This window comes from Nerophis ophidion, linkage group LG26 (assembly GCF_033978795.1).
Source record: "Nerophis ophidion isolate RoL-2023_Sa linkage group LG26, RoL_Noph_v1.0, whole genome shotgun sequence".
NCBI lineage: Eukaryota > Metazoa > Chordata > Actinopteri > Syngnathiformes > Syngnathidae > Nerophis > Nerophis ophidion.
Window position 1 is genome coordinate 11712899 of NC_084636.1, and position 14703 is coordinate 11727601.

The following is a 14703-nucleotide window of genomic DNA, read 5'->3' on the forward strand; positions in this document are numbered from 1 at the left end:
GAAGGTCGTAATAATATAAACTGTCATTGTGATGCAGTGCACTTGCACACTGCAGCCAGTAAATATTTTGGGAAATTGCAGATCAATCAAAAGGGAGTATTTTTTTTAATTGGATTTTTAAATGAGATAACATTGCAGCCAAGAGTTGGCTGCATGCCCTTCGGGAAATGAAGATTTTAGTAGCAGCGGCACTGTATGCCGGAAATGAAGATTTTAGTAGCAGCGGCACTGTATGCCGTGCACAAGGCAGTAACAGTTATAGCTGCAACGCACACAAAGTCAAAGAACTAAAGCATAATAATAATAATAAATACCTATGTCAAGGCAGGTGTGCCTAATGTTGTGTTCAATCAATTCATTAATACTTGATGCTCTACCTCCTGAAGTGTACCAGTCAGTGGGGGTCAACCTCACCGCTGAGGAGGAGGTGGACGACGACGAAGAAGATGTGCCCGACTTCGGAGGTCTTACTTTGAGAAGCTCAGATGATACACATCTCTTCCCGGAACACACAAACGGTACGGATCGCTCAGTGTGAATTAAACACACACACACACACACACACACACAGAGACACACACTTAGTGTGACGTTGTGTCCCGTAGATGAAGAGGTGCCGCAGATAAAACATGGCAGCTGCATCACAGACAGGCGCAGCACCTTCCAGCCTCACCTCGCTGCCGTGGTGACGCCGAGACAGGTAAGCCCGGCGGTCACTACATTAGGTACACCTAATTTAAGCTAGACTGACTATTTAAGAGAACACCGCTCCGTTTTCCCAAATCTACAACTTTAAAAATGGGAATGTACTTCGTGGTCTACATATTTTTGGACATGCTCCAGTCACAGTTTTCCGTATGTTTGCAAACAGTTCGTGTGTGGAGGTGTTCCCTTTAGATATGCAAATGAACCCCTCCATATGTACTCACTGCAAAAATATCACAATTTATCTTTTGAAAATGTACACAGTTGACATACAGTACAGGCCAAAAGTTTGGACACAAGCATTAAGCAATTTTATTATTTGGTACATGGTGTAATGTTGGTGCGAGCAGTAGATGGCAGTCAAACATAAGAGATATGTGTAGACTGCAATATGTTTGCAATATGACTCAAGTAAACCACACCAACATTTTATATGTTCCATTGAAAATATTAGAGATGTCCGATAACTTTTTTGCCGATATTCCGATATTGTCCAACTCTTAATTACGATTCCGAAATCTACCGATATGTACAGTCCTGGAATTAACACATTCTTATTCTAGAGAAAAGCGCTATATAAATATAATTCACTTCACTTCACTTATGCCTAATTTTGTTAGGTGCTAGGTGCATTAAACAATATAACAAGGTTTTCCAAAATAAATCAACTCAAGTTATGGGAAAAAATGCCAACATGGCACTGCCATATTTATTATTTAAGTCACGAAGTGCATTATTTTTTTTTAACATGCCTCAAAACAGCAGCTTGGAATTTGGGACATGCTCTCCCTGAGAGAGCATGAGGAGGTTGAAGTGGGCGGGGTTGGGGGGATGGTAGCGGGGCGTGTATATTGTAGAGTCCCGGAAGAGTTGGTGTTGCAAGGGGTTCTGGGTATTTGTTCTGTTGTGTGTATGTTGTGTTACCAGACCTTCGTATCTTAGACTCAATATCCCTCTTCAAATCAAGACTCAAAACACACCTATTCCTGACCGCTTATTCATTGTAAATCATCTTATCTTATCTATCTTTGTTGTTGTCGTTTTTATCCAGTTTGATTTTATTGTTTTTGTACGGTGTCCTTGAGTGCCCAGAAAGGCGCCTTGTAAGTAAAATGTATTATTATTATTATTATTATTATTATTATGGTGCGGATATTTCTCCCGAAATGTGTTTGTCATTCTTGTTTGGTTTGGGTTCACATTGTGGCGCATATTTGTAACAGTGTTAAAGTTGTTTATGCGGCCACCCTCAGTGTGACCTGAATGGCTGTTGACAAAGTATGCCTTGTATTCACTCGTGTGTGTGTGTGTGATAAGCCGTAGATATTAAGTGACTGGCGGGCACTCAAAGGCAGTGCCTTTAAGGTTTATTGCCGCTCTGTACTTCTCTTTACGTCCGTGTACCACTCAGAACAGCGGCGTTTTAAAAGTCATAAATTTTACTTTTTGAAACCGATAATTTCCGAAATTACAATATAGAGCATTTATCGGCCGATAATAGACAATCCGATATTATCGGACATCCCTAATATGCACCTATAATTATTTGGTACTTGACTGTATGTTTACAAAAATGCTCTTTCAGACTGAATATTGTTTAATTAAGGACACTTATTACGTATGTCTAGCTTGTGCGCTATAGTGTGCTTAGCTGTTTTGTAGCTGCTAGCTCCTATGGCATACATTGTTTATTTTTTGTAAATGACTTCATAAAATACAAGAAAAGACCAACATTGTGTGCTTATTGAGGACATTTACAAACCCCAAAACCAGTAAAGTTGGCACGTTGTGTAAATGGTAAATAAAAACAGAATTCAATGATTTGCAAATCCTTTTCAACTTATATTCAATTGAATAGACTGCAAAGACAATATGCTTAATGTTCGAACGGGTAAACTTTATTTGGAATTTGATGCCTGCAACATGTTTCAAAAAAGCTGGCATAAGTGGGAAAAAAGACTGAATAAGTTGAGGATTGCTCATCAGACACTTATTTTGAACATCCCACAGGTGAACAGGCTAATTGGGAACAGGTGGGTGCCATGATTGGGTATAAAAGCAGCTTTCATGAAATGCTCAGTCATTCATACAAACAAGGATGGGACGAGGGTCACCACTTTGTGAAAAAAATGCCTGAGCAAATTGTCCAGTTTAAGAACAATATTTCTCAACCAGCTATTGCAAGGAATTTAGGGTTTTCACCAGCTACGGTCCGTAATATCATCAAAAGGTTTAGAGAATCTGGAGAAATCACAGCAGGGCCGGAAACCCAACATTGAATGCTGGGACCTTCGATCCCTCAGGCGGTACTGCGTCAAAAAGCAGCATCAGTGTGTAAAGGATATCTCCACATAGGCTCAGGAACACTTCAGGAAACCACTGTCAGTAACTACAGTCCGTCGGTACATCTGTAAGTGCAAGTTAAAACTCTGCAATGCTATTATCTGCGGGGGGTCGCAGCTTGCTGCAAAGTTCGGTCCCCTGGGGTGCAAACGAAACAGAACAGGACTTGCAGGTCGGAACATGATTTATTCCTCGAAAATTTAAGACTCACCAAAAACAGAAAAACAAGACGAAGAAAAAATGTGCCGATCGCACTCAATGTTACACTTAGCATAGAACTAGAGACAGGGACTACTCACGTTATGGTAGCTTAAAGCAAACAAAGAAGCCAGGACGAGTGTGGCGAGAGAGGTGAATAAGTAGCTCTCTGATTAGTGGTCGACAACAGGTGAGCGTGCGACCACTAACCAGAGGCAGGTGAACCCAATTAATCCCCATTGAAACTAAAACAAAGCCAGAGGAGCAGTAACAGGAACGAAGGCAGTCCAAAACTAACAGAAAATGACAAAGCGGAAGCCATTTATCAACAACACCCAGACAGGCCGCAGGCTTGTCTTCTCAGTGTATTTAATGGAATATAAGTGGAAAATAATTTGTGAATCAATGTATTTCGTTTCTATTTACAATTTAAACAATGTGCCAACTTCACTGCTTGGGGGTTCGGTAGATGTAAACTGGCTTTCCAACTTTGCAAAAGTAAACACGCTCCAAGACTATCGGGGGCTTATATCAAATATTTTTGATGAAAGCAAATTTGATCCCATACTATAACATCGGATCAGGACACCCCTACTAAATTTTTCACTAAGTTGGCAACACGAATCCGCCCTGCTGCTGCTGCTTCTTATTCTCTGGCAGACTATGTGCATACTGTATGAGGTGTTACAAGCACAGTCCCGTTGTGATGTGTTCACGAGCATGGGTGAACAGGTATCGCTAAATCTAAACCAAACAAGTGTGTTTCTTGGTAATGATTCAAATCCATTCCCCGATAATACCAACTCATCCAATTTAAAATCTTTCCTTCATGCATACATGCATGGACCGGCTGGAAGGTGTCGATGTTGCAAAAATAAATGTTGACATCTTCCGCCAGCCAGGCGGCGGATTAACAAAGTGTGACATTTACATCATATCTCGCAACGGTCTGGAAGTGTTCAATTTGGCTTCCGATGTTACCGTTGGAAAAAAAAAACAAGGAAAAATCATTTGTTCCACCAGGTGCATTTGGCTTTGCCAGGTATTCATTTTTTATTGGCTTTATTATCCGTACTCACGCTGACTGTTTAGTCCAGTGTTTTTCAACCTTTTTGAGACAAGACGCCTTTTTTGCGTTGAAAAAATTTGGAGGCACGCCACCAACAGAAATCATTAAAAAACTAAACTCAGTTGATAGTAAAAAGTCTTTGCGATTGTTGGATATGACTTTAAAGCATAACCAAGCATGCATCAATATAGCTCTTGTCTCAAAGTAGGTGTACTGTCACCTCCTGTCACATCACACCCTCACTTATTTTGACTTTTTTGATGTTTTCCTGTATGTAGTGTTTTAGTTCTTGTCTTGCGCTCCTAATTTGGTGGCTTTTTCTTTTTTTTTTGGTATTCTCCTGTAGCATTTTATGTCTGAGCGATATTTCCCGCATCTACTTTTTTTTAGCAATAAAGAATATTTCAGTTGTTTTTAATCCTTTTTTGTGGGGACATTGTTCATTGTCATGTCATGTTCGGCTATAAATTGTAGACGCCGACTTTGCTCCACAGTAAGTCTTTGCTGTCGTCCAGCATTTTGTTTTTGTTTACTTTGTAGCCAGTTCAGTTTTGTTCTGCATAGCCTTCCCTAAGCTTCAATGCCTTTTCCTAGGGGCACTCACCTTTTGTTTATTTTTTGTTTAAGCATTGGACACCTTTATACCTGCACCCTGCCTCCCGCTATTTCCGACATCTACAAACCCCGTTTCCATATGAGTTGGAAAATAGTGTTAGATGTAAATATAAACGGAATACAATGATTTGCAAATCCTTTTCAACCCATATTCAATTGAATGCACTACAAATAATTAACTTATAATTTCATAACTGCAACACGTGCCAAAGTAGTTGGGGAAGGGCATGTTCACCACTGTGTTACATCACCTTTTCTTTTAACAACACTCAATAAACGTTTGGGAACTGAGGAAACTGATTGTTGAAGCTTTGAAAGTGGAATTCTTTCCCATTCGTGTTTTATGTAGAGCTTTAGTCGTTCAACAGTCCGGGGTCTCCGCTGTAGTATTTTACGCTTGATAATGCGCCACACATTTTCGATGGGAGACAGGTCTGGACTGCAGGCGGGCCAGGAAAGTACCCGCACTCTTTTTTTACGAAGTCACGCTGTTGTAACACGTGCTAAATGTGGCTTTGCATTGTCATGCTGAAATAAGCAGGGGTGTCCATGAAAAAGACCGCGCTTAGATGGCAGCAAATGTTGTTCCAAAACCTCTATGTACCTTTCAGCATTAATGGCGCCTTGGGCACTAATGCACCCCCATACCATCACAGATGCTGGCTTTTGAACTTTGCGTCGATAACAGTCTGGATGGTTCACTTCCCCCTTGGTCCGGATGACACGACGTCGAATATTTCCAAAAACAATTTGAAATGTGGACTCGTCAGACCACAGTTTCTGGATGTTGTTGATAAATGGCTTACGCTTTGCATACTAGAGCTTTAACTTGCATTTACAGATGTAGTGACAAACTGTATTTAGTGACAGTGGTTTACTGAAGTGTTCATGAGCCCACGTGGTGATATCCTTCAGAGATTGATGTCGGTTTTTGATACAGTGCCGTCGGAGGGATCAAAGGTCAGGGTCATTCAATGTTGGTTTCCGGCCATGCCGCTTGCGTGGAGTGATTTCTCCAGATTCTCTGAACCATTTTGATGATGATATGGACAGTATATGTTGAAATCCCTAAATTTCTTGCAATTGCACTTTGAGAAACGTTGTTCTTAAACTGTTTGACTATTTGCTCACGCAGTTGTGGACAAAGGGGTGTACCTCGCCCCATCCTTTCTTGTGAAAGACTGAGCATTTTTTTGGGAAGCTGTTTTTATACCCAATCATGGCACCCACTTGTTCCCAATTAGCCTGCACACCTGTGGGATGTTCCAAATAAGTGTTTGATGAGCATTCCTGAACTTTACCAGTATTTATTGCCACATTTCCCAACTTCTTTGTCACGTGTTGCTGGCATCAAATTCTAAAGTTAATGATTACTTGCAAAAAAAAAAATGTTTATCAGTTTGAACATCAAATCTGTGGTCTTTGTAGCATATTCAACTGAATATGGGTTGAAAATTGTTTGCGAATCATTGTATTCCGTTTATATTTACATATAACACAATTTCCTAACTCATATGGAAACGGGGTTTGTACAAATCAATTAGCTACCGGCTGCCACCTACTGATATGGAAGAGTATTACACGGTTACTCTGCCGAGCTCTAGACAGCACCAACACTCAACAACAACACATAATTTGCAGAATATAATTACTGGTTTGCAAAAAATATTTTTAACCCGAATAGGTGAAATTAGAAAATCTCCCACGGCACAACAGACTGTATGTGCCGCGGCACATTAGTTGAAAAACACTGGTATAGACATCCTTATGCTTTCACTGGCGAGGTAACCCGAATAGTGTCGTTACAAATAGGAGATTGTTACTCATTTATGGACAAAAGTATTGGCAAATAAGCGCCATAATTTACAACGACAAATCAAAATTCAATGATGGAATAGAGGGAACACTAAAATTGGCCCTAGTGTGTGAATGTGAGTGTGAATGTTGTCTGTCTATCCGTGTTGGCCCTGCGATGAGGTGGCGACTTGTCCAGAGTGTACCCTGCCTTCCGCCCGATTGTAGCTGAGATAGGCGCCAGCGCCCCCCGCGACCCCAAAAGGGAATATGCGGTAGAAAATGGATGGATGGATGATGATAACCCTAGAACAGGGGTAGGCAACCTAAAATGTTTAAAGAGCCATATTGGACGGAAAAAAACACAAATGTCGAGAGAGGCAAAAAAAAATTTAAAGTCTTATATAAGTGTTACAATGAAGGCAAGACATGATGTAAGTGTCTATATTAGTTATATTAGCCTACTATCAAAATGAATGTGTCGCAGGCTGACACAAATCTTTTGAGTTTGAGTTTATTTCGAAGATGCAAGCATACAACACGATACATCACAATTCCCATCCATCCATCTATTTTCTACCGCTTCAGTTTCTCTATTCAACATGTTCGAAAAGGAGTAGGAAGAAGCAGAGCTTATTTAGTCCTACCCCTATTCTTTTACATAAAAGTTGCTAAAATGTCTGTTCACGTCCTGTTCTCAATTTATTCACAATATACTCCATAAGTGATGGCAATAAAAATTAATAAATAATACGTGGTGAAATAAATGACATTTCATATTGTGAGAGGAGTAAGATTATCTTGAAAATGAATGGATGGATGAAATAAATTCAGAATGTTTATTTTGGTACTTCTTTGTACTTTGTAAACACTTGAAATTTGAAAAGTTTCTTGAAGTGGATCATATTAGTATATGTTTTGATTTATTTGCTTATTCCATTCCATGATTTAATTCCACATGCAGATATACTGAAGGTCTTAAAGGCCTACTGAAACCCACTACTACCGACCACGCAGTCTGATAGTTTATATATCAATGATGAAATATTAACATTGCAACACATGCCAATACGGCCGGTTTAGTTTACTAAATTACAATTTTAAATTTCCCGCGGAGTTTCTTGTTGAAAACGTCTCGGAGTGATGACACGTGTTTATGACGTTATTGGTTGGAGGGGACATTTTAGCTGAGCACCAGTTACGGCTAAAAGTAGTCTCTTTTCATCGCATAATTACTCAGTAACTTGGACATCCGTGTTGCTGAATCTTTTGCAATTTGTTCAATTAATAATGGAGACGTCAAAGAAGAATGCTGTTGGTGGAAAGCGGTGGATTGCAGCTGCCTTTAGCACCGAAACACAGCCGGTGTTTCTTTGTTTGTTGTGAAGCTTTAACACCGAGCGGTCAAGTGAACATGTTTCTCTACGTCAACCAGCATGTTTTTGGATGGGAAAATTGTCATATTAAGTTGGCTCTTACCGGAGACTTCAGTGGATTATGGGACCTCCTCCTGTAGCTGTCAAAAAGGCTTGGCTCCTCGGCTTCTCTCAGAGACACTGGCGTTCACCGCAGCCATCTGACTTTTAGGTATGACTTTATAATCTCACTAAAATACTATTACACAATAAGCAGGTAAGGGATTTTTTAGAATTATCCCTGTAAATTCGTCTAATTGCATCTGAAACGCTCTCACTGCCGCCGCCCGGAGCCGTCGCTTCTTTTTTTGTTATTTTTTTTATTTTATTTAGTTCTTTACTCTAACTCTCCTCATCCATGAATCTTTCATCCTCGCTCAAATTAATGGGGAAATCGTCGCTTTCTCGGTCCGAACAGCTCTTGCTGCTGGAGGCTATGATTATAAACAATATGAGGATGTGAGGAGCCCTACAACCCGTGACGTCAGGCGCACATCGTCTGCTACTTCCGGTACAGGCAAGGCTTTTTTATTAGCGGCCAAAGGTTGCTAACTTTATCGTCGATGTTCTCTACTAAATCCTTTCAGCAAAAATATGACAATATCGCGAAATTATCAAGTATGACAAATAGAATGGACCTGCTATCCCCGTTTAAATAAGAAAATCTCATTTCAGTAGGCCTTTAAGTGTTGTACGTGCGTACAAAAGTTTTAAAATTACATTTTTGTTAAAGATTATATTTCTCTTTTTTTGAGAAGAATTGTTGTATATCCTTGGGTAGCAGATTATAGTTTGCTTTTTGTATAATTTTAGCTGTTTGCAAATTCACTATGTCGTGGAATTTCAGTATCTTTGTTGACAGAAATGTAATATTTATTGTACACATTTTTACAACATTGGAAACATTAGTAAAACGGAGTCTTTGACTCTGCGAAATTCCTAGCTTAAAATGACTAAAGGTATAAATGTGTGTGTCCATGTTAAAGGAAACAACTGGCTGTCTTCTAGTCACTAGAATCTAGTGGTTTTATTACCATATTTGCAAGCTGGGTAACATTTGCGGTGGTCTATACCGGTGTTCTGGCGACGGCACGCAAATAGGTTACAGAAAGGCAGCCAATATTACATGCAGATAATGTGTCAGGAGAAAAGCAAGTGTAAATTACATGCACAGAGGATATAAGTAAAGCAAATTGAATGAGCTCAAATATACCTACAAATGAGGCATAATGATGCAATATGTAAAAGCAAGTTTGCATCAAATAGCTTGCAGTCATGCAGTGACCAAATATGACTGATTAGCACTCCAACAAGTCAATACCATCAACAAAGCTCACATTTTGTGCATGTCCATAAAAAGTTTGGTGGACAAAATAAGACAAAGAAGGAGTGGCAAAAAACACGTCCTTCTGTGGCAGGGTCGGAGAAAGTTGTACATGTAAACAAACTACGGTGAGTTCAAGGACTGCTAAAATTTAGTAGGACAAAACGGTGCTCGCCAAATACTCATCAGCAAAGCATGTTTGATACAAACAGTGGGATTTTTAACAATTACATGGCCCCATTCATTCTTTCCTTAACACGGATCAATCGTCCTGTCCCCTTAGTAGAAAAACAGCCCCAAAGCATGATGTTTCCACCCCCATGCTTCACAGTAGGTGTGGTGTTCTTGGGATGTAACTCAGTGTTCTTCCTCCAAACACGCCGAGTTGAGTTTATACCAAAATGGATACATGGATGATACAGCAGAGGATTGGGAGAATGTCATGTGGTCAGATGAAACCAAAATAGAACTTTTTGGTATAAACTCAATTCGTCGTGTTTGGAGGAAGAAGAATACTGAGTTGCATCCCAAGAACACCACACCTACTGTGAAGCATGGGGGTAGAAACATCATGCTTTGGGGCTGTTTTTCTGCTAAGGGGACAGGACGATTGATCCGTGTTAAGGAAAGAATGAATGGGGCCATGTATCGTGAGATTTTGAGCCAAAACCTCCTTCCATCAGTGAGAGCTTTGAATGGTTGACCAAATACTTATTTTCCACCATAATTTACAAATAAATTCTTTAAAATTCCTACAATGTGAATTCCTGGATTTTTTTTTCCACATTCTGTCTCTCACAGTTGAAGTGTACCTATGATGAAAATTACAGACCTCTGTCATCATTTTAAGTGGGAGAACTTGCACAATCGGTGGCTGACTAAATACTTCTTTGCCCCACTGTAAGTATGTTAAAAAGCACCATTTTTTGGATCTCGCTCACTTCCTCACTGCAAAAATATGTCGCACCCCCGGCCAAACTATGAAAAAAACTGTGACTTATAGTCCGAAAAATTCGATATATAACACTTTAATGGAGGTGTCTGGATGTTGTTTTCAGGGCTTTATAAGCAGAATAGAGCGACTCCTATAGGCTCAATTGTTAGTCGACTTTTGATCGCATTTATTTACTACTTAGAATGCATCAAAAAAAGAAAAACTTGTTCTTGTTTTCCATAAGCTTTGTGAATTATAGGCAAAATACCAACAAAAAAGTGCAGTTCCCCTTAAAAATAAAGAAATAATTGCATCCAACTCGTAGTTCATTAATGGATTTAAAGTCCTACTGAAACCCACTACTACTGACCACGCAGTCTGATAGTTTTTATATCAATGATGAAATATTAACATTGCAACACATGCAAATATGGCCTTTTTAGTTTACTAAATTGCAATTTTAAATTCCTGCGAGTTTCTTGTTGAAAACGTCGCGGAATGATGACGCATACGCGTGACGTCACTGACTGTCAGGAAATATTAGCAGCTGCACCACACACAGCTAAAAGTCATCTGCTTTAACCGCATAATTACACAGTATTTTGGACATCTGTGTTGCTGAATCTTTTGCAATTTGTTCAATTAATAATGGAGACTATAAAGAAGAATGCTGTTCATAGAAAGCGGAGGATTGCAGCTGTCTTTAGCACCGAGACACAGCCGATGTTTCTTTGTTTGTTGTGAAGCGAAGTGGTCAAGCGAACATGTTTTCTCTACGTCAACCAGCATGTTTTTGGATGGGGAAATTGTGATATATATCTTACCGGAGAAATCATTGGATTATTTGTCGTCCTGCTGCAGCGCCAGCTGTGAGCTTGGCTCCTCGGCTTTTCTCTGGGACACTTCGTGTTCACCGGAGCCATCCGACCTCGAGGTATGTCTTTATAATCTTTTACAACAGGGGTCGGGAACCTTTTTGGCTGAGAGAGCCATGAAAGCAAAAACATTTTTTAAATGTATTTTCGTGAGAGCCATATAATATTTTTTAACACTGAATACAACAAAATGCATGCATTTTTATGTAGCACTAGCATTCTTTAAGTATAATAAGCCTCTTTTTCTTTTTAATAAGATTTTTATTCCGAAGTTAACCAATAATAATTAAAGTACTTCTTAACATTAATGCGACTTCATGAACAGGTATGGTAGAAAACGGTTGGATGGATTAAAATGCATGAGGAGGTTTTATATTTTGAATGTTATTTGTAACACTGTGCTTATGTTATAGTAATTTTGTATATATTATCACACAACTTTTATGCTTAAGGGCCGTTGCTATGATTATTGTCAATTGTACTGAAGTAGTATTTTTCTTTGTCTGTGCAAAACTGGCAATCCAAAAGATTGTCAGCCATTCTGGTATCAGTGTCTGTGTCAAGGAACGGCCAGCTGACTGCCAAGGCCGAACACCGCCGTGACGCAGACAGAGCAGAGAGACAAGGCGATATCACCAGCATCAACACATTTGCATTTTTGTATAAACATATATTGTGTCTAACTGGAGTTGTCGGGATAACCCCCTTCCCTCAGCGACAGCTTCAGTGATGTTAAAAATTGACCTCCCAAATAAATAGAGGAAGCACGCGGGCTGGACTTTTAGAACGTAGTTTGGATTTGTAACTAGAATACAGCCCAAGACACATGTGTCCTCATTGAGACAAATTTGATCTCTGTCTCTGCATGATTCATTGCTTCTCATCTGTTTAATAGATGTCATCAGTGTTTGAACCTGACAGATTACCAGCAGATTTCTTATCGTGTTAAGCAATATCAACTAAGATTTATCTGAGAGCCAGATTTGGCTCTAGACCCATAGGTTCCCTACCCCTGTTTTACAATCTTTAAAATCTCACTAAAACACTATTCAAACAATAAGCAGACAAGGGATCTTCCAGAATTATCTTAGTAAATGTGTCTAATTACATCTGAAAACGCTCACACTGCCGTCGCCCGGAGCCGTCGCTTTTGTTTTTTTTCTCTATTCTTTCACTATCAATATCTTAATTCACAAATCTTTCATCCTCGCTCAAATTAATGGGGAAATTGTCGTTTTTTTCGGTCCGAATATCTCTTTTTGTTGGAGGCTCCCATTAAAGACAATGGTAGTTTAACTTTAACATTTGACAACCAAATAATAAAACAAGGTGACTCGGTAAAAAATCTGGGTATTATCTTCAACCCAACTCTCTCCTTTGAGTCACACATTAAAAGCGTTACTAAAACGGCCTTCTTTCATCTCCGTAATATCGCAAAAATTCGCTCCATTTTGTCCACTAAAGACGCCGAGATCATTATCCATGCGTTTGTTACATCTAGTCTCGATTACTGTAACGTATTATTTTTGGGTCTCTCCATGTCTAACATTAAAAGATTACAGTTGGTACAAAATGCGGCTGCTAGACTTTTGACAAGAACAAGAAAGTTTGATCACATTACGCCTTTACTGGCTCACCTGCACTGGCTTCCTGTGCACTTAAGATGTGACTTTAAGGTTTTACTACTTGCGTATAAAATACTACACAGTCTAGCTCCATCCTATCTTGCCGATTGTATTGTACCATATGTCCCGGCAAGAAATCTGCGTTCAAAGGACTCCGGCTTATTAGTGATTCCCAAAGCCCAAAAAAAGACTGCGGGCTATAGAGCTTTTTCATTTCGGGCTCCAGTACTCTGGAATGCCCTCCCGGTAACAGTTCGAGATGCCACCTCAGTAGAAGCATTTAAGTCTCACCTTAAAACTCATTTGTATACTCTAGCATTTAAATAGACTCCCTTTTTAGACCAGTTGATCTGCCGTTTCTTTTCTTTTTCTTCTATGTCCCACTCTCCTTTGTGGAGGGAGTCCGGTCCGATCCGGTGGCCATGTACTGCTCACCTGTGTATCGGCTGGGGACATCTCTGCGCTGCTGATCCGCCTCCGCTTGGGATGGTTTCCTGCTGGCTCCGCTGTGAACGGGACTCTCGCTGCTGTGTTGGATCCGCTTTGGACTGGACTCTCGCGACTGTGTTGGATCCATTATGGATTGAACTTTCACAGTATAATGTTAGACCCGCTCGACATCCATTGCTTTCCTCCTCTCCAAGGTTTTGACAAGAACAAGAAAGTTTGATCACATTACGCCTGTACTGGCTCACCTGCACTGGCTTCCTGTGAACTTAAGATGTGACTTTAAGGTTTTACTACTTACATATAAAATACTACACGGTCTAGCTCCAGCCTATCTTGCCGATTGTATTGTACCATATGTCCCGGCAAGAAATCTGCGTTCAAAAGACTCCGGCTTATTAGTGATTCCTAGAGCCCAAAAAAAGTCTGCGGGCTATAGAGCGTTTTCCGTTCGGGCTCCAGTACTCAGGAATGCCCTCCCGGTAACAGTTCGAGATGCTACCTCAGTAGAAGCATTTAAGTCTCACTTTAAAACTCATCTGTATACTCTAGCCTTTAAATAGACCTCCTTTTTAGACCAGTTGATCTGCCGCTTCTTTTCTTTCTCTTATGTCTCCCCCCTCCCTTGTGGAGGGGGTCCGGTCCGATGACCATGGATGAAGTACTGGCTGTCCAGAGTCGAGACCCAGGATGGACCGCTCGCCTGTGTATCGGTTGGGGACATCTCTACGCTGCAGATCCGCCTCCGCTTGAGATGCTTTCCTGTGGACGGGACTCTCGCTGCTGTCTTGGATCCGCTTGAACTGAACTCTCGCGGCTGTGTTGGAGCCGCTATGGATTGAACTTTCACAGTATCATGTTAGACCCGCTCGAGATCCATTGCTTTCGGTCCCCTAGAGGGGGGTGGGTTGCCCACATCTGAGGTCCTCTCCAAGGTTTCTCATAGTCAGCATTGTCACTGGCGTCCCACTGGATCTGAATTCTCCCTACCCACTGGGTGTGAGTTTTCCTTGCCCTTTTGTGGGTTCTTCCGAGGATGTTTTAGTCGTAATGATTTGTGCAGTCCTCTGAGACATTTGTGATTTGGGGCTATATAAATAAACATTGGATTGATTGATTGATAATATGTGTGGAGCCCTGCAACCAGTGACGTCACGTGCACATCGTCTGCTACTTCCGGTACAGGCAGGGCTTTTCTATTAGCGACCAAAAGTTGCGAACTTTATCGTCGATGTTCTCTACTAAATCCTTTCTGCAAAACTATGGCAATATCGCAAAATGATCAAATATGACACATAGAATGGACCTGCTATCTTCATTTAAATAAGGAAAATCTCATTTCAGTAGGCCTTTAACAGA

At 40.4% G+C, this 14703-nt stretch overlaps 2 protein-coding genes across 3 annotated transcripts in view; one reads left to right on the forward strand and one right to left on the reverse strand.

Annotated features, from left to right (window-relative positions):
• osbpl1a (oxysterol binding protein-like 1A) overlaps nt 1-14703 on the reverse strand; it is a 255624-nt gene that overhangs the window by 178529 nt on the left and 62392 nt on the right. For both annotated transcript variants that reach the window (XM_061888874.1, XM_061888875.1), the window contains exon 2: nt 11222-11377. In XM_061888874.1, coding sequence (XP_061744858.1) covers nt 11222-11320 — 99 coding nt within the window. In that variant the 5' untranslated portion in view covers nt 11321-11377. The remainder of the gene's footprint in view (nt 1-11221; nt 11378-14703) is intronic.
• The window catches only part of impact (impact RWD domain protein), a 75997-nt gene that overhangs the window by 23901 nt on the left and 37393 nt on the right, over nt 1-14703 (forward strand). The window contains exons 6-7 of the mRNA XM_061888877.1: nt 387-518; nt 606-700. Coding sequence (XP_061744861.1) covers nt 387-518; nt 606-700 — 227 coding nt within the window. The remainder of the gene's footprint in view (nt 1-386; nt 519-605; nt 701-14703) is intronic.